General features: G+C 38.8%; 1 protein-coding gene across 4 annotated transcripts in view; it reads left to right on the top strand.

The window, feature by feature from the left end:
• The window catches only part of RASSF5 (Ras association domain family member 5), a 93,212-nt gene that overhangs the window by 65,817 nt on the left and 7,221 nt on the right, over positions 1-20,174 (top strand). For all 4 annotated transcript variants that reach the window (XM_088154168.1, XM_088154170.1, XM_088154171.1 and 1 more), the window contains 2 exons: positions 15,160-15,273; positions 18,466-18,763. In XM_088154168.1, coding sequence (XP_088010294.1) covers positions 15,160-15,273; positions 18,466-18,763 — 412 coding nt within the window. The remainder of the gene's footprint in view (positions 1-15,159; positions 15,274-18,465; positions 18,764-20,174) is intronic.

The following is a 20,174-nucleotide window of genomic DNA, read 5'->3' on the forward strand; positions in this document are numbered from 1 at the left end:
CACATGAAAATCATCTCAATTTTGGGTCCTCTACCAGAGGCCTGGGAGTTGGAGGGTTCTGGGCAGTATCTTAGCTGTTCCTAGCACTGCACTCTTCTGGACAGAGAGCTCTGATGTTCCTGGGATCTGTTGGAGCCACTCTCTCAGCTTAGGAGTCACAGCTCTGAGTGCTTCCACCACCACTGGGACCACTTTGACCTTTACTTTCCACATCCTCTCTAGTTCCTCCTTCTGGCCCTAGTACTTCTCTAGCTTCTCATACTCCTTCTTCCTGATGTTGCTGTCACTTGGCACTGCTGCATCTATCACCACTGCTGTCTTCTGGTGCTTGTCTACTGCCACAATGTCTGGTTGATTGGCCAGTACCTGTTTGGATCTGGAAGTCCCACAGGATCTTAGCCCTGTTATTCTCCACAACCTTCTGTGGGATCTCCCATCTGGACTTGGGAGGTGCAGATGTTCCTGTACACAATGCCAGCTACTTGGTTGTGCCATTCAGTGTATGCTGTTCCTGCCTGCATCTTACACCCTACTGCTATGTGTTGGACTGTCTCTGAGGCCTCTCTGTACAATCTGTACCTAGGGTCCTATCTAGTGTGGTAGACCCCTGCTTCTACGGAACTGGTGCTTAGTGCCTGTTATTGTGCTACTCTGATCAGTGCCTCAGTGCTGTCTTTTAGTCCAGTGCTTTCCAGCCACTGGTAGGATTTCCCAATGTCAGCTGCCTCAGCTGTCTCTCAATGGTACATCCCATGCAGGGTCTTGTCTTGCCATGCCACTTCCTCTGCTTGAACTTCCTCCCATGTCTGCGGCTGCCTCAAGCATTCTCTCAGCAGCTGATCTTTGGGTGCCATCTTAGTGATATACTCCTGGATGCTCTGGGTTTGTTCAGGACAGTGGCTTTGACATTCACCAGACCTCACCCACCCTCCTTCCAGCTGGTGTACATTCTCTGGGTGTTGGACGTGGGGTGGAAACCTCTGTACATTGTGAGGGAGCTTCCGGGTCTTCGCATCGGCAGCCTCCATGTCTTCCTTTGGCCAGCTCATTATACCAGCAGGGTATCTGATGACTGGCAGGGCATACATGTTAATGGCATGGATCTTGTTCTTCCCATTGAGCTGGCTTTTCAGGACCTGCCTTATCCTTTGGTGGTACTTGGATGTTGCTGTCTTCCTTGCTTCCTCATCATGGTTCCCATGTGATGGTGGGATACCAAGGTACTTGTAGCTTGTCTGCTATGTGGCCTGCTGGTAGTTCCACCCCATCAGTCTTAACTACATTCCCTCTCTTTACTACCATCTGGCCACACTTCTCCAGTCTGAATGAGATCCCAGTGTCCTCACTGTAGATCTGTATCAGGTTGGTCAGCGAGTCAACGTCTCATTCACTTTTAGCATGCAACTTGATGTAATCCATGTAGAAGAGGTGGCTGATGGTAGTTCCATTCTTGAACTTGTATCTGTATCTAGTACTTGTGATTATCTGGCTGAGGGGGTTCAAACCTGTGCAGAACAGCAGTGCGGACAGTGCATCACCTTGGTATATGCCACCCTTAATGGCCACTTGTGCGAGCTGTCTTGAGTTGACTTCCAGTGTTGTTTTCCACAGTCCCATTGAATTTTTGAGGAAGATCCTTAGTGTCCTATTGACTTTGTTTAGCACCAGGCATTCACAGATCCAGTTGTAGGCTTTCCTGCAGTCAATCCAGGCTCTGCTCAGGTTGGTCTGTCTAGACCTTGAGTCTTGGGGGACTGTCTAGACCTTGAGTCTATGAGCAACTGGTGTTCTGAGCCTCTGATGTTGTTCCCAATGCCCTTCTGAGCTGTGCTCATGTACTGGCCCATATGGTCCTGCAGCTTGGTGGCTATGATGCCTGATAGGACTTTCCATGTTGTGGGGAGGCAGGTTACTGGCCGGTAGTTGGATGATGCTGTTCCCTTGTGGGAGTCTTTCATGATCAGCACTGTCCTTCCTTGTGTTAGCCAGTCTGGGTGACAGCCTGCTGTTAGCAGCCGGTTCATCTGTGCTGCTAGGTGTTCATGCACTTCTGTTAGTTTCTTTAGCCAGTAGATGTGGATCATGTCCAGGCCAGATGCTGTCCAGCTGTTCATGTTCTTTTTTTAATTATGATTTTTTATTATTGAGAAGTAAAAACACATCGTGCTTTAACAAGAAAGTGAAAGAAATACAACAAAGAAAAAAATGTTAATATGTCATTATAGCAGTAAACTTCACACCCTTCTGTAGTTCCACCAGCTGACTAACTTCCCTCCAAGTTGCCTTGATCTTAGCCTCCAACCTCATTTTCCAGAGGGGGTAGGTACTGCTGTTCTTCTTGATTGTGAAGCCAAGCATCTCCTGGATTACAGCGGTTGTAGCATATACCAGTTCATTGGTTTGAGTTATAGTGGTACTAGCACCATTGTAGTAGCATTCTGTCAATTCCAGTTTCTCTTGTCTCGTCCATATATGATTTGTTCCAGTAGCCCACTTATTGTCAGTTTGTCCTGGTTCCCCAACATCTGGCGTGGACCTTGTTAATCGGGGTGACGTACAAGCCAGCATGACTCTCTTAATTTGGGTCACTCTCATATCCAAGGTAGGCAGGTGAAGTGTTAAGGGGTCTTTGCCCAAGGACAACTACTGGTAAGGTCCCTATCAGCCAGGATTCGAATCCTGGTCTCCCGCCTCAAAGGGTGGTGCTGTAACCACTATGCTATCCAGCTGCTCCATTATATGTATAACTTGCGAACTGTAAACATTTCCAAAATAGCTTCAGGTAAACCTTGTTTTTCTATCTCTGTATAAGCAGTGATGCTTGGTGTGATAACAGTGTATAAACAAGACAAGTTGATAGCAGAGTGAAGACCCAATAATAGTTTCTCAGCCAGACTGTGACATGTGTATTGTATTTATGTAATAATTTGTCAGGTAACAAATAGGGCTTAGCAGTTCATCATAAATTTCCCTGATGCTGCTCTCTAGAGAAACATGCTATGCTTTTAGCTTGAATGACTGGGAAATTCCCAGCAAGACTGCTTTTCAACCAATGAAGAAAAACATTCAAATTAATGTCTATCTATCAATTACTTTGCTGAAACTAAGATATAAACACATTCTCTTTTTGACAAATGGTATGCCAGAATGCATATGTGTCACTAAGGTGCCATAAGACTTTGCTTAGTTTTGCTAGAACATGCTAGCACAGCAACCCATTTGGAAATTTTGCAGTATAGTACAATACAACACAATACGTGCATTGCAGTATTCCCTCTCCACAAATATTGCAGTGGGGGATCCAGTTTTCCCAACATCATGTTGCTATTGTAAGAACCGCGGTACTCAGTTCCCAATGAAAGCAACTCTCATTGAAACTAATGCAGGTTCAGAGGAAAGTTCATTTATTGGAAAGTAGTGAACAGCTCTAGAGCATAGCTGGAACTGAGTCCTGCACATGCCAAACCTTAGTTTTACCTCACTCCCATTTCACACACACACACCCCGTCTTTGAATCTCTCCTGTGCATGTTGAAGATTCTCTCCAGTTCTCACATTGGAACGACCTTGGGCATTCCTGAGAGCCAGATAATAGTCCATCTGCGCCTAATGGTTAACCTTCCAACCTTCCCTCCCTTTCCTCCCTTCCTCCCCTTCACTGTAATGGCAGAAACGAAGCAAGCAAACTAGCAGTGCGAGTGATTGATTGTGAGGATTCTGACAGCTATTTTCTGTCCAAATAATATAAAATTGTCAGGATTGCTGCTTTCAGAGGATTAGTAAAAAATACAGTTAGAAAATACAGTAGATCCCCATTTAATGTTTCATTGCAATCCATTATACTCAGCCCTCTTATAATCTTCCTCTTTTTGATTTTTCATCCAATTAGAAGCAGTGGAAAAAATGAATCAAATACATGAGAAATGATTTCATTTTCATTCAGAACTTCTTTGCCTGAATTGTTGTTTATTTTCAAAACAAAAGGATCCAGTGAATTAGGTTTGCTATCTTTATTTCCATTTATAATTTTAAAAATAAATATACCCCTGTACTTAGTGAGTGCCTTAAAAATTAATTTTCTGACATTTCTGTTCTGTAATGTTGTTTTATGTAGATTGTAATGTTGTTTTATGTAGATTGGTATATTATTCGCTAAGTGTTGGGATTTTATTTCATTTGCCCATATAACTGTTTTAACCATGGCATATTGAATAAACCATATTTTGCTGGCTTCATAAAAGATGCCAAGCAAATTACAATAAAACTACATTTTGTATAGTTCACAGTAATCAGTGGAAATTTTTTGAGAGTAAGGTGATAGTGCTTTTTAAATCGTCAAGTTATTAAGTCATTGTTGCCCAGACTCATTGTTGAGTTGGGCAGCCTTAGAAATGAATGAATGAATGAATGAATGAGAAAAAGAAAGAAAGAAAGAAAGAAAGAAAGAAAGAAAGAAAGAAAGAAAGAAAGAAAGAAAGAAAGAAAGAAAGAAAGAAAGAAAGAAAGAAAGAAAGAAAGAAAAAGAATTTCAAGTGTTTGAGACAGTTGATCTGCATAGATCTGAGTATGCATCCACAGAATTTTGTTTTTTATTCTGAATATGAGAGTCTATTTGCATTAGATTCATAATACAGCTTTGCATCTTTAAAGGAGAACAAATTCAGATGGCATATCTAGTTGTTCTGGTGGAAAGATGAGGCCTTATTTTCATTTCACCTTTCTCTCTTTTTTAAAAGATCCTAAAAGAGTGGTGTCCCAGGTGGAAATGAATACATATCAATTTGTAATGTGATAATATATCTCAAATACGCTTGGAACTAGGATTTTATTTCCTCCTGATTCCATGCCTCAGGGGATGGTATTGTGCAAAAGCCTTTTTCATGTTAGAATTTCAGGAGCAGGTGTCTATGACATCCTGTTTTATCTGTCTGGCAATAAATAATGAATATACAATAGAGATGTCTGTAGAATAGTAAAATATAATGGCCTTTTTTGCTTTATATATTTTTGAAAATAAAAATGTCAGAACTGGTTCATGGATAGGTTTGCTCAAGACGAACTTTGAGATAATATTAGATGCTGTTAAGCTGAAATTCACTACCTAAATCCAAAGCTAGGCAAATCTTTTTGCTCTTGACTAGAATTCTGGAGAAAGAAGCTTAAAACTCTTAGTCTGAATTTCCAGCTGTAATAATGGAATGATATACAGTGGAACAGTTAGTTTAATCTAATAGATTTTTTGCTCTAACATATATTTCCTCCAAAGGAGGCATGAGGCATGAGATTGTTCATAAAGGCTAGTTCATGCTAAAAGCTAGTACTTTGCTTATGAATTAGCAAGTCAGTTTCCTAATTTTATTAAAATTCAGTTGAAGAAACTTTTAAAAATAAAATCAGACATGGCAGGGAGTTTGATAATGCCAAGAAAGGTCTTGTGGATATATTGGCATTCCATGGCCCATATTACCTAACCCAGGCTTAAAGTTTCATGGACTTAATCTAATGAAGTCAATTCTGATCCATGAACCTTTACTCCATCAGAAATTGGTTAGTTTTTAAATACCACAAGGCTCTTTGTTGTTCGATATAGCAGTAGAATAAATGTTATCCCTTTGGCGATTGTTACAAGTACAAGAAATCAGTGAAATCTCTGATGATTCTCATCTTAGTGCATTCATTCAGTGACCCAAACACAAGCCATCTGTTGCATTTTAGTTCAACTCAGAGGGAAGCTGTCACCCTTAAAAGATTGTAACATTTCCTGTTTTCAAAGAAAAATGACAAAAGCTCAATAAATGTTGTCTAAGTAATCTCTTTGCTAGTACCTGTTCAAAAATACAAGCAGGTTCATTTGAGATAAGATTCTAAAAGAAAGAGGCCTTAGATTCTTCACTGTTTTGTATTCCGATTGACCTACGTCTCTATATAAAAGCTAGGGAGATGGATGAAACAAACCCATTTAACCTAGCATATCCATCAACAGTTGCATTTTCCATTAAGGAAACACAGTATGATATCTTAGTGAATAAAGTAAATCAATATATATGGAGTTTAGGGCATATCCACTAAACATCCTTGAAAGTGTATGAAATAAGCAATTTCCCACCACTCACAAAGTATGAAGATTTGTGGGGTTTCATTAAAATTAATTAAATTTGTCATGCCTCTCATTTTTTCAAAATTAAAAAAATCAAAATTTAAAATTCAGTATCATCCAATAAAGAATAGAATTCCTTCTTATAAGACAGAAAACAGTCTAGCAAGTAGCCTATATTGCCGTCTGCGCAGGATCCAGAACATGATTCTTAAGAGCAACTATGACCTTACTAATATATTCCTTGGCATCTGATAAGTTTCCTGCTCTACCTAATTTTATAGATTCTTTGAATTAAAAAAATGAGAAGCTAGCATGTTGCAAAGCACAGCACCAGCCTCAAGTATATCCAGTATTTCTGACAAAGTCTCTGGGCCCTACATTGACTGGAGGCATTTTTAGAAAAAAAGATGGTAAATGACTGCAGCTATGTGCTTTATTTTTTGGTATGGGGTTGTTTTGTGATTCACCATATCCACCATGGCAATTATAGTGTACTTTTAATATTTCCAATATGTCTACTGGCCAAAATATTCAAATCACATAACTGTCATACTTTCAAAAAAAGTGGAAAATAGACAGATTATGTAGGCTTCTTTTATCCTCTTGTAATGGAACAGTTAAATGTGTTAATACACTTCAGTTCTCAATACCACCTTACCTCCCTTTTCTGCATGTTAACTGACCTGGTAGTACCTGAAATGCTAACTGAAGTTTCTTGTTGCATCATAGTTTGTTAAAGAACTTTTGCTAAAATTTCTCAAATTTAGAATGCATAGCTCTATTAAGTATGTGGAAAACTCTAAATATATGCCTGTAGTGGAGAGAAGGAAACATTACCACTTAGATGACCATTACCACTTAGCACCTGGAAAGCAGATTGTCAAAAAAATTTTGCTAAAGTGTAATGCATTGCAATTCATTCAATTATTTATACATTTGTAATTATAAACAAGGGAGTGAGCAGTTCCTCTTTTACAGCTCCCCAAGTCCATCAGGTTTGTACCACTAATTTATGACAAAGTGATTTTCCAGAAGAAGATGTAATGGTGATGGTACACTAAAACTTTTAAACTTATTATTTATTATTTTTTATGTTTATACCATTATCTTTAGTTTTAATCTTATTATTCTTTTGGAGGTCAGTAAAGCCATCAGAGTCAGACATGCCTGAAGCAGCACATAAGCCCAGTAGAATAAATAAACCCAAAATTGGAGAAAAGAGATCTAAGTTCTGTTTCTATCCTGTTTCGTGACATCACCATGCCACTTTCATGCCCCTTCAGTTTCTACCAGTCCCAACCAGAATAGTTAATGACAAGGGATTATGGATGTTATATTCTAAAACATCTGGTGGGCATCAGGTTGCCAACCCCCATTTAAATCATATTGCAATGAATGATACAGCCCAATAGTATGAGCTCCTGCTCTGAAATTGTGCCTTATTTAATGAGTAAGTGATGCCCAATTAACATCTTCTAGAGCTTGAAACTTAAGAACAGGTTCATTACAGGAGGAGCAATTGCTTCCTTGTTTGTTATTCTTCTGCATTTTATGTACTTTCTATATTGGAAGATGTATTTCCAAGGAAGTGTAGATTCTATAGCCTTTCTTTCTTTCTACTGAATTATTTTAAGACTTATTACAAATTAAGCCTGGATAAAGTGGAGGAACAGAGTTGGCATTTTGAACAAAGTCAGTTTAGACCTCTGGTTGGAAATATGTATGCCAGAAGATGGTGGTGTGGAGGATAAATAGATGGAACTACAAAGATACAGAAGTAATTAAGAGTATAGAAAAGATTTTACAGTTCATTGTGGGAGGACCAGGTCCTTTGAGTTGTTCTTTATGAAGATATTGTTTATAGGTTGTAATGAAGGACCAAAGGAATCCACACTTGTTCTTCTTTTAAGAAAGTGCTGTTTGGTTTCATGCCTGAACACTTGAGAATATATTTTGTTTTAATGCTGGTATAATCCCCATTACTATTTTTCTCATCAGGTCATTTTGTGAACAATATTTTAAGACACAGCCTCATAATTTAGCCTGTAAGAGAGGATTATATGTTAGAACAATAAGCACGCCATGGCAGTAATAGGTAGCTAGCTGTTGATGATCCTTTTGATCAGTCAGTGGTCAAAGTGCTTGGTGTTATCTGAATTTGGGTTTTTTTGCAGAAACTGTGGAAACATATCTCAAATATGGGATATCTGCTTCCTTTCAGAATCATTACTTCTTTCTAAGGACTTTCATCTTCAGAAATGAGCAGTCCCCAAGGCTCCATATTAAGAGTGCCTCCTGATAAGAGAGTTTGCATCCATGAGAGGAATCTGAAGTTTGACATTCAAGGAAGACTCATTTTTTTTTTATAAACTTTTAAAAAGAATTCCTTGTATATGTATGAAACTATTAAACAAAGTTGGGCTCAGGCAACTTTTCTCTCTTCTTGCATGTGCCATTTCTGGAATATAATTAATGCTGGCATCATTGTTTACACACAGTTCAAGACCTTATTCTCTAAGGCAAGAGTAAGTATTCATTCTGTAGTCAGAGGTTGCAATTTTTAGTAATATTTTTCAGCACTTGGAGGACTTATCTGGCTTATTTGGTTTCTGTTTTGTTTTGCTCTTTCAGATGTGCTAAGCCTGTTCAAGGCTTAATGTATCTTACCTGTTTTGAAATAGTTGGGAAATCATATTCTTGATTTGAGGGGGAGCACTCTGGGGCCACAAAAAAGTTTAGTGTTACATATGGCCCACAGAACGCTCTGTTCTGCTCTTGAGTTTGGGCCAGTGGTTTCCAGCTAGTGTAATATGATGTCTTGGATCATCTGGTATATCCCTCCCCCTTCTGTGCCTTGTCCCCTCAGATGTCACTAATCATACGTTAGCTCAGTGTTTACTATCCACAATATTTGTACTGTGCTGATTTAATCAGATCCCCGCTGTCTCAACTTCTTCCCTAAGCAGAAATTTAACTATTAAAAATTTTCCCTACCTTGATGCAAGCAATTATGGGGATTTGTTTTGTTTTTGTCTATCACCTGACATCGTCATCTCAGAGACCTTTTCAAGGAGCACAATTCATACATTCAGCTACATATCAGATGAGGGCTGAAGGCATATAATTGGGGGTCAAAGTGGATGTCACCTATGCTGCTGGCTTCCTTGTTTGTTCCTGCTTTAAAGCAGCTTTTCCCAAGCTGATCATTTTCAAAGGTCTTTGACTAAAACTCACCTAATTCCCACACTATGGCTTTCACACTCAGTGCTGGCTGCAAATTATGGTAGTTGTAGTCTATCTTAATTGGAAGGCACTAGGTTGGTGAGAACTGCTCTGAAGTAAATGTGATGATGTGTATTGAAACCATTGTGCATGGGTTTTCTTTTCATTTTGAAACTCCTGCATTTGGGTGGGGATAATATTTTAGAAGCAAAACAGAACAGAAGAAATGAAATTCCATTTTATCACTCATGCCATTCTGATCTAGGTAAGAACCACACACTTTTGCTTTAGAAGAATAAAGCAAAATAGCTAAATTCAGATAATGTAATTTGACCACATCTGAAGGATGTGAGTATAATTTTTGGGAATCTTTCAGAATGGCAAGGATAGACATTCTCTTTACAGAAGAGAAGTCCTACGTGGAAGGGTGAGGAATCTGATCAAAGCGTTGCTTTTTATAAATCAAAAGGATCCTAAAGGGGGAAAGATTTTATTGGCAAATTGTGAGCTTTGGAATGGAAAATATTCTTTAGAGATAATATCTCTCCCATTCCAAAGCTCGGCAATTTGTTACAATTTGTTCTTTAGAAACATAGGAGAATAGAGGTAATGCACCTAACCTGCTCATAGCTGATCATATCAATTTTTAGGTTATGATGATCCAGTGAAATTAGTCTGCCTCCTCTTGCACGTGATTGGTGTACTACTGCACATGAACATTACATATATATACTAGTATGGCTTTGCAAAGCATTCAGAGTGCTTCATACCATCCCCTTCTTCTCAGATCATTAAAACAGTCACTTTCTGTCCATATAGACCAACTTTGCATGTGGAGGCAGCCAGGAACAGCTTCTAAAGCAGTTGTGTAAGCTTTGCAAAATACATGGTTCCTTAAATTATTTGAAAAGAGGTACTTCATATGCTGCTTAGCACCTTGTTCTAATGCTTTGTACAGCTGTATAAACTGGAATCACTGGCAACCATTTTGTGCATATACTTGCTGGGCTTAATTGGCTTACTGTGTGGATTGCTTCATTAGTGTTTGTTAGTTTGTTATTGGCTCCATATGTAGTTAGTAATTATAGAGTATTTATCCCCATTAAGTGAAATCTAAGAAGATTGAAAGGAACTGAATCCAGTGGTCTTACAGAAAAGCCGGCCTGCACTTAACATAATTTGTTTCTAGTTCAACTAACACCAAATTAGAAAGAGTGAATATGTGGGTGATGGGGAGGAATTTTACATATTTCTCAGCATAGAATCATTCTCAGAAAACATCTCTTTTTAATTTAATTTTTCTCTTTCTCAAGCCTGTTTGTTTTTCTCCCTATGATTCTGATACTGCAAGTGAAAAAGGCTTAGAAGTGGAAACGCTTACAGTTAAGGTTTATTTTTGAATAGTTGTTGATTATTTTGTTGAAAACTAGGATCAAGAAAAAAATAATTTTTTTTATTCTGATTGCCATAGAAACTCGCTGGACATTTTCTTTTGTGATTAGTTGCTAGGATAAAATGCTGTAAGATGCTGGAAAGAAGTAAGCTTGTTGGTGGAAAGGGAGGTAGAAAGCATTCAGGACAGAAAAGGTTAGGAATCTACGAGGTCAGATAGTCAGCACTGGGAAGTCTTGGCTCTAGGTGAACCTCTGTTCAGGAAGTTCATGGCACATTGTATCAACTATTGCATATCTGGTTATGGATATGGTTTTTTACAGGATAGCAGTCACTCTCATCTGGGAGGACTTAGCCATTTCCTGCATGATTGTCAGCATTACTAGGTAGACGAGACAAGAAACAGGGCCAGATGAGCTAATTCTACTTTATTGTAAGGCTGCATTAACAGAATCTTGCAAGTCTGAAAGTACAATTCTCCTTTTATAGCCCAAGAAATTAGGGATGGTTTCTTCTGAGCCTCTTGCCCTGCCCACTATCCAGCTGCGGGCTATGCTGCCTCTTATCTGACCATTCCCTGGGCAGCTTCTCTGGGCCCATTCTCCCAAGGTCTTTCCCCTGTACCATTACAATGATTGTGACTGGTCCAGTGGGCAGAATGTTATTACTCATAATGAATCTAGAATCCCTGAGCATTGTACATTTTACAGTAATGTTCGTAGTCATCATGATTGCCAGAAAATCCTGAAAAATATATGACCAGATCTAAAAACATAAACAGTACTGTACAAAAGGCTTAGGGTAAGCAACTGTAGGTTGTATGCCTGTGCAACTCCATTGATTCATTTAGCCCAAGATATCTGCTCCAATAGGCAGTACCCTGTGGTGATTTAGGAATAGGTTCTCAAATTTGTGATCCTTTTCAGCTACAGTTAATAGGAATGGAATGTGGGCCTTCTGCACATATAGTAGGTGCTTTTCATATAAAGTGCCTCCTCCTCCAAAATATAGCTTCCCCAACCACTCCAGCAGATCGCCCATCAGAGACTTGAGAGTTGCAGAGGGCATTATATTTGCTTACAAATAGTCTCCAATGCAGAAGTCTTCCAAAATGGTTCCAGAACTCCCTGAAATTGCACCGTTTAGCAACAAATTGTCATTAAATCAAGGTATGAGTCCATGCTGATTTTTGACAGTAAATGAAACAAGAATTTGCTTAAGTCAAACATAGACTTAACATGCATTTTTAAAAAGTAAAAGAAAGCCATTACCATTAGCCAGCAAAATTCTCAGTCTGCTATGGCCTTGCAAAATGAAATAATATATACCTCCTGGCTGTCAAATGGTTGCCACCTTGCTCTAACTAATGTCATCTTACGACTGCAACAGAGTATCCTGCATTATTATGAAGGTCAGATATATTTGTCTTAAGATTCCAAGGTTGTTTTAAGCCCTCAGTCATTTGGAACAGAGATGTATAAAAGATAGATTAATTGTCTTCTGTTACAAATTGCCATGCTTTTAAGCTACCAGCCTTGGTGTCTTTGACTTGAACATATATGTTACTAATCCTAGCCCTGAAATTCAGCACAGGAAGAGATAGGCACACAACCTTCTGCTGGGAGACCTTCCCAAATATTTTAACCATATTAAAGATCCATGAGCCAACCATATGAAACATCCCCTTTTCACATCCTCAAGGGAAAGAATGTCTAGAATCTCTATTGCATATCTTCTGGAAGCTGTTCATGAATCCTCAAGCTGAGAATTCTGCAGATAAAGAATTTAACTACTGATGTCCTTTTCTTTATCCAAGTTTTTCAGAAACTTCTGGTGGTGAGGCAGATGGCTGAGCCCATAGGATCTAAAGCTGGGGATCGCAAACCACCTTCTCCAGAAGCCCTCTGGGTCTGCCTCATGCTTTGGAGTAGTAGCTTGGTAGTTCCTGCTGATATCATCTATATTCTAGCAAGTCCCTCACCTGCCATTCTCCCCATAATCCCCATGTATGAGGGACAAAGAGCTATCACATCCTGGGCCGCCTTTCTGGCAATTAAAAGGATAAAAAGCAGAAAAGTGAAATGATTTCAGTAGTGAAAAAATTCTGCTTCTCCTGGCCATGTATAGCTTGTAGCCAGAGGATTCAACCCTTCTTCCCCAGTCACTAATTTCACAAGAGATAAGCTTTTTTAAAAGAAGAAAAAAGAAAATATAATTTTTTAAAAACCCTTATCTTTAAATATTAAAATATATCTAGTCTTAGTAAATATAAGTTACAGAGCTGTTTAGATCATGGACAGCAACTTAAAAGAGTGTTACAGCAGAAAATGCAATTTTCCAGGCAGACAATAAAGTATATCTCCTATAAATAACATGCTTCCTATCAGACTACTTCGCAAGGCTAACAGCTGTTGTGCATACAGTCTTGGTATTCACGCTGTCTTGTGATGTCATTGTTTGTATTTCACCTCTCTGCTTTCAACTCTGTTCTTGCTTGTCATTTAAAAAGTGCAAGGTTTTGTTTCATTGCTTTAGATTGATGGTTCCCTTCTCATGACCACTGCTCCTCTACTACTTCTTAACTTGTTTTTATTTCATATCTTTGTGCTGATGCACACTTTTACTTGGCCATAGTTCTACTTTCTGTAAGATGGTATCATGAAGGCACAATTGAGGGTGTCCTAGAACCATGTATTTTTGCTTTACATGCCTCACCAAAATTTCTGTCATTAGTAGAAGTATCCAGGGCGCCTCTACAATTTTTGGATGGAGAGAGAGAGAGAGATACAGATAGTGATAAAGATTTCCCTTGCTTTATGTGAATTTGCTATTATGCAATTGATCTTTTTCATCCAAGAATTCACTTTATGCAAAACAAAAATTGCTGTTATGCAACTTGTGCAGGGATGGCTGATTTACCCAGATCTGGAAACATGCCAAGATTTCTTCCTGCTTATACCATGTGAATATTTTCCTTTCTGCATTGATGTATTTACCATCATGTTATGCAATTCTAGTTATGTGTCCTGTCTCCCGCTTACTTCCATACCTGCAGTAGCTACTACTATTTATCATGTTACTATGGGATCAAAATGGCCATCAAAACTTGTCCAAACCCTTTCCCCAAATGAAAAGGAAAAGGACTTTCTAGCATGCATTCTACCTTTTTGAGTGCCATGATAACCATGTGCCTTAGAAATCTAGCTACAGAAAATATGGAGAAAATGCTTTCATTATACATAGAATATGAGACAAGGAAGAAAATGTATGTGAGTAATGTAGTGCTTAAGAATAAGGCTCTAAAAATTTATGAGCACATTTGCCAATGCATTTTGGGTTACAAAATGTGACATTATATCCAAAGACCCCTTTTTTCTACTGGTCCAGTGTCTTGTTTTATATGAATTCACTTTATGCAAGGTTTCAGGGAATGTGTGTTTATAAGTATGTGTGTGTGTGTACATACTTGAAATAATTGAGTAACAGTGCATGCAGCTTTCCAGATAGAAATTATGCATGATTATGGAGGCAAGGAGAGCCAGTTGGGTGTAGTGGTTAAGGAACCAGGCTAGAAACCGGGAGACCATGAGTTCTAATCCCGCCTCAGGCACGAAGCCAGCTGGGTGACTTTGGGCCAGTCACTCTCTCTCAGCCCTAGGAAGCAGGCAATGGCAAACCACTTCTGAAATCTTGCCAAGAAAACTGCAGGGACTTGTCCAGGCAGTTGCCAGGAGTCAAAACTGACTTGAAGGCACCAAAAAAAAAAAAAAAAAAGGAGGTAAAGGAGAGACTGCGTAGCAGCGCTTTCTTCATCGACTTAACTGTGAGAGCAGCGTTCATCTGGTTCCAGTCTTAACTATTTCCTCTCAAGTAAGTCATTATAAGAAAACTGCAACTTTTAGAAATTGTGCCCTCTTTTGGTTGTTTTTTCCCTTCTTCTCAACCCATTTAATCAATTCTGATTTATGCTGTTTAGATGCAGGCCAAGACAGTGTTCCAAGACTGTCTTCTTTTTAAGTTTTGTACAGTGTTTAATGCAATTCGGGCATCTTGGGAGTAAGTCAGGGCTGGTGCTAGCAATTGCCACGCTTGGGAAAATCCCTGAGCCGCGACTCCTGTCTGAAGAAGGCCAATACCAAGATTTTTCATTAAAAAAAAGGAACTGTGAAAGGCTCAGAGCTTCGCTTTTCATTACAAGATGCTGCAGCTGTGGTGATGTCAGCAGCGCCCATCCTTTCTGCTCAGCACCACAAAAAACTACCAGGTAGACATCGGTCCTGTAAGTCAAATAGGGCCACTTATTATATCTAAAACAGACAACAGGACAAAATAGAGTGGAATGAGCGTTGGTGTGGGCAGACTGTAAATTAGGCTTGCTTATTTGTTTGTTTATTATTAAACCTACCAAAGTTTGCCTGTCTCAATATCACTTGCTGTCTTTCGTTTTAGAATGTAACAAAGACAGTGGAAGAAGCAAAACCTAAACCTCCCACAATCCAGGAGCTGAAGGAGAAGATCAGCAATTACAACTCAAAAGTCAACAATTGCTTGCTGATGAAGCTGGTTGGTACTGCAGTTTTGGATATTATTTCCTTTTTTTGGGGGGGTGGGGGGGTGGCCCTTAAAACTATTTTCCCTTTCAGCATTTATGATGAGAGGCTTGCTAGGTTCTAGGGGAACTAATCTGTTTACCACTCTAGGAGCCCCAGATGAATGTGGACATCTTCTCTGCCTTCACTAACTGAAATAACAAATTAATTAATCTGTTAATTGGAGTTCTCTATAAAAGGATGGCTGTGTTTACTAGGGTGTGCCACACTTTGGATTCAAAGGCAAAACCGTGCTTTGGAGCATACCAGGTTATGCGTGCAGCACACATTTGCAATTTCTTCTTCAACCAAATGCCTCTTTTCCGGGGATCACCCTGCAGCTGCCTGGGCAGCTACAGAATCTCCTGAAAAAGTGGGGTAGCTTTAAGGAGTCGCAGACAGATGCTATGTCCATGTACTCTCTGAAGCACCTTTTTGCCTTCAGATACGAAGTGCTGCACAGCCCTAATGTTTACTTTCTGAGCTCTGAGAAGAAGAGTGGTCAGATCAGCTGAACTATCTAAAGCAAAAGTGCTGGGGCTTTATGAGTGACTATTAAGTAAGTAACTGTCAAAAAGAGCTTTTCTCACACTTTTCCTCCCTTCTCAGCTGGAGCCTTCAGTCACATCGTGATGGATGTATGGGCCACATTGGTTGACTTGCATTTGGATTTTATGTTATTTCACGCACTTACTGGAATTTATTAGCATTATTTTGTCACACATTTGACATAACGTCCCTGCTTTATTGACATAGCATCTTGAGTGGCAGAGAAATGCCATTAATTTGTTCAGTCCTTTGTCTGCTTTTCCTTCATCTGAAGATGTCTTATAGGATGTATACCCCATATAGGCCTTTGGATAGATTTCTCTTGGTCTGCAATAGAACATAGCGGGAGGCCACCTTATTGAAGAATTTATCCAATGAATTTTATAGCCTGGCTTTCCTGGATGGATTCCCTGCAGCTGTTTCTCTGTATATTGGGACATTGCATTGTATGGCTTACACGATTTCTGAAAAGTAGAGAAGTAGTCCTAGTTGTGCTTGTCAGCAACTACAATGAAACGTATTTTGTTGTAATCTTTTAGATTTACTTGGGCCCCCAATAACCCAGACAATAAAGAATAAAGCAATTATTTGTTGTTTACATCTGGATCAAATAGTTTCCAGTCTGGACTAAAAAAACACTGGTTCCACTCCCCAAGTCTAAGCTACTTCACAGAATTGCTGTAGGAGATAGCAGGATGCCAGGAAGATAGATAAGTAGGTGTAAATACTTGCTTTAGCAGAGAATTGGCTGTACTTCTAAGATTGGGCCTGTGTTTCCATGGCATTGATTTTACTAAAACTCTGTGGGATTAGTACAGGTTTTATTAGCTCAAACAGGCAGTCTTGGCAGGGCTCCACTCTGAAAGGTCTAGTTTACTTTGTTTTAATGATGGCTCACAGGGATTCTGATTAGAAGTGTGATTTTTAAGAGCCTGTTCCAAAGGAAAGGCACTCTTTGGATTGAGGAGGATTTGGAGGTTTCTCTCCATCAGCTGAACTTCTTTCCTCAACCTGCTATTTAAGTGGTTTGAGCCATGTAGCAGCTGGGATGACTGTTCTGCAGCTAATTTGAGCCTTTCTTGGAAACATTCTGTAGTCTCTGCAAATGTCCTCTGAATATCAGCTAATGATTTTCCACAAATAACCGTGGCTCTATTATTCTAGATAGATGAGATGAACCCAACCCATCGCCTCGCAAAGTGGTTCAGCATCTGTCTCAGTTGCTTTTATGGAAGAAGAACATTTTTTCCACTACAGAATATGTATCAGTCAAAGTGCAGGGAGCTTGATAAATTACCTTTCAGTGTGCATTCTTGATTACGTTTTTTCCCAGCAGTATCTATAAGGAACATCATAGGCAAGTCCATTCCAGTTCAAAATTTATGGGGAAAAAGATCATTTTTCACTCAATCCAAAGTATCCTGGACATCTTTCAAATTAATTGGGTAAACCAGTTGTCTATTTATTTAAACATTTGCATTCTGTCTTTCTAAGGAAAACAACTTGCCACAAAGCATTGTGTGGCTTACAATGCCCCAAGGAATGATTATAAGAACTCTGCAGCCAAATAACTGTCTTGCGAGTACAAATCAGTGACCCTCCTGGCCACTTGAATTCTGTGACTTGACCTTGCTGCCCTTCTAGAGTTGCCAGCTCCTGATATTGCGATGAAGTAAAGTAGGCAGACTCCCTTGGAATTGACAGGACTGCATTCCTTTGCACATTGCCTTTCCTCCAAAAAACCAGTTGTAGAAAAGTATAGTACTAAAAGAACTGGAGGGAGTGAAATAAATGAACCTAGTATTCTTATCTTGATTCTAAAAGGAAAATGTTTAAAAATGGTACTTGGAGAAATTATAAACTATGGGCAGTAGCTGGACCAGGCTTTAGAATTGTAGTTCATGTATTGAAATCAGAAAATCACACTGATTTTAGTGGATCTTCTCCAAGTATAAATATGAATGGATTCAATCAATGAAAAATTTTAAATGAGAAAAAAAAAGTGGTGAAATGGGGTATGTCTTGGTACAGACTGTAGGCTGAATGAGGTAGTGCTAAGAAGTCTTTCCATTCTTAAAAAGATTCAATTCAGTGGAATTTTAAACTGGTTTTCTGTGTCACTGCCAAAGCTGTCCCTCAACCTGTTACTGATTACAGACCTTCCTCTTAAAATAAAAAGAATAAGCAAATAAAGTAATTTCCCATTCCCAGGAAAGATCTATCTGGTGCAATCCTGCTTAACTTTAGAACAGGAATGCTAAAGGCTGGACTGTTGTAGTTGTGTATAGATTTTTAAAAAGCTACAGTAGTTACTAGAAGGGCTATTTTATTTTTTGTTTCTCTTACACATTTATTGCTTGGAACAGTTAGAGAGTATTTGTGAAAATGTTTCAGAAAGTGGGTATATGTCGTCATATGTTGTACTTTCCAGGGTATTGCATGGCTGGAGTATGATAGATCTAGAGGTCCCTTGATTGCAAAAAACTGTTTCAGGTTTTCTTCAGAGAAATAATTTGAATTGCATCTTCCAAGTCATTTAGGAAATAAAGATCAAAGGAAAGATAATCTGCCTTTAACTAATTTCAGTCTTTTTTTCTCATTTCTTCCCAATCCCCAGAATGATGATGGCACTTACACAGGTTTCATCAAAGTGCACCTAAAATTGAGGCGTCCTGTGACAGTCACAGCAGGGATTAGGCCACCATCTATCCATGATGCTCTCAAGGAGGTCAACTTAGCTAACATGACAGAGAAAAGAACATCATTCTACCTGCCATTGGATGCCATCAAGCAGTTACACATCAGTAGCACAACAACTGTGAGTGAGGTGATCCAGGGACTTCTGAAGAAATTTATGGTGGTGGACAACCCACAGAAATTTGCACTTTTCAAACAGATGCAAAAAGATGGTCAAGGTGAGAAAGACACAAAATATTACCTGTTGCAAAGAGCTTCCTGCCCTATAAGTGACGATTCATGCAAGTGGCCTGCCAGGTTCCCATCTTCTTTTGTTATAGCAGCCCTCCTCCCAGAGGAGCCCAAAGCAGTCAAACAATAAGCAATCAAATCAGTCTTGATTAAAACCATACAGTAAAACTAACAATTCTTAAAATAATAAATACAAACATTAGAACAAGATTAGTTTTTTTTTAAAAAAAAAGCAGTAGACCAAGCTGAAAGTGAAGAATAAAATCGTTAATCTAATCAAGCTTCCTTTTGACTATCTTAGCTTTCTGGGCAGAATAAACTTCAATAACTATGGTAAAGGTTTTACAAAAAAATAATAAATCTATTGGAAAGTCATATGGGGAGAGCTTTAAAATGGCATTTGAGGGACCTGTTGTAGAATCTCTATTTCTATTTTGCCAAGTTCACAGGATGGCATGCTTCCAAATGTGAGATCAAAATGTTCAAGTCTACTTTCATAGTCGGTAGAAGAAATGGAATTAAATAGGATTTTCTTAAATTACAAATCAGAAATCGATTTTCTCCATGTTGTATTTTGGATTTAATGTATCAAAATGAAGACATTATAAGGCTTATTCATTTTGGGGTGGTATCTGACGAAAAATCTGCTTGTTTATGGACCTTAATTTCTGACAGGTATCCAATCCAATATAGGATGTCCTTCCTTAAGGCAGGCAATGCTTGATTTTAATAGAAGCTTGGCTTTGACATCATGCTACTGTTTGCAGTGTTTGTGACATCATTCATAGGCACATTTGTATGTTTCGTGGCTACATGCAACAGAGTGTTATTTCTTCTGGCAAATAAATAATGCAAACACTGTTAGCCAGAGCTCTTGCTAAATGACCTTGGATGGTCAAAGTCTAAGCATGTATAAAAGCAATCTTATCGTGACAGGCAGGGATAATCACGTACAGCATGAAATCTCCTAATTTGGTAGTTACAAGAGCTAAAATAAAGATGTTCTATATAACTATAGCTTTACCTAAGCTTATAGCTCAATGGCAACATGTGCTGTGCATGCACAGAGTTCCAAGTTCACCCCATGGCACCCAATTAAAATTATATCAAAATTATAAATAGAAAAGTCCTTAGACAAAGGGTCAGCGATTGCTGAGTTAGATAGGCAATAATTATATCCATGAAAAATCCTTGCAGAATTTGGATTTAGAATCATAGAATTGGTAGAGGCTACATCCTGCAATCTGGACAGTAGAAAACAGGTGTTGACCTCTTGTGATATCTTTTGAGGTATTTGAAGATTGAAATCTCTCTCTCAGCCTTCTCTTCTGAAGGCTAAGTATTTCCAGTTACTTTCAATTTCTCTTCCTAAGGTTTCATTTTTAGTCCCTTGATAAT

The sequence above is a fragment of the Python bivittatus genome, unplaced genomic scaffold (genome assembly GCF_059951505.1).
Source record: "Python bivittatus isolate LINGU-HERP-01145 unplaced genomic scaffold, Pbiv_v1 ctg000700_np1212, whole genome shotgun sequence".
NCBI lineage: Eukaryota > Metazoa > Chordata > Lepidosauria > Squamata > Pythonidae > Python > Python bivittatus.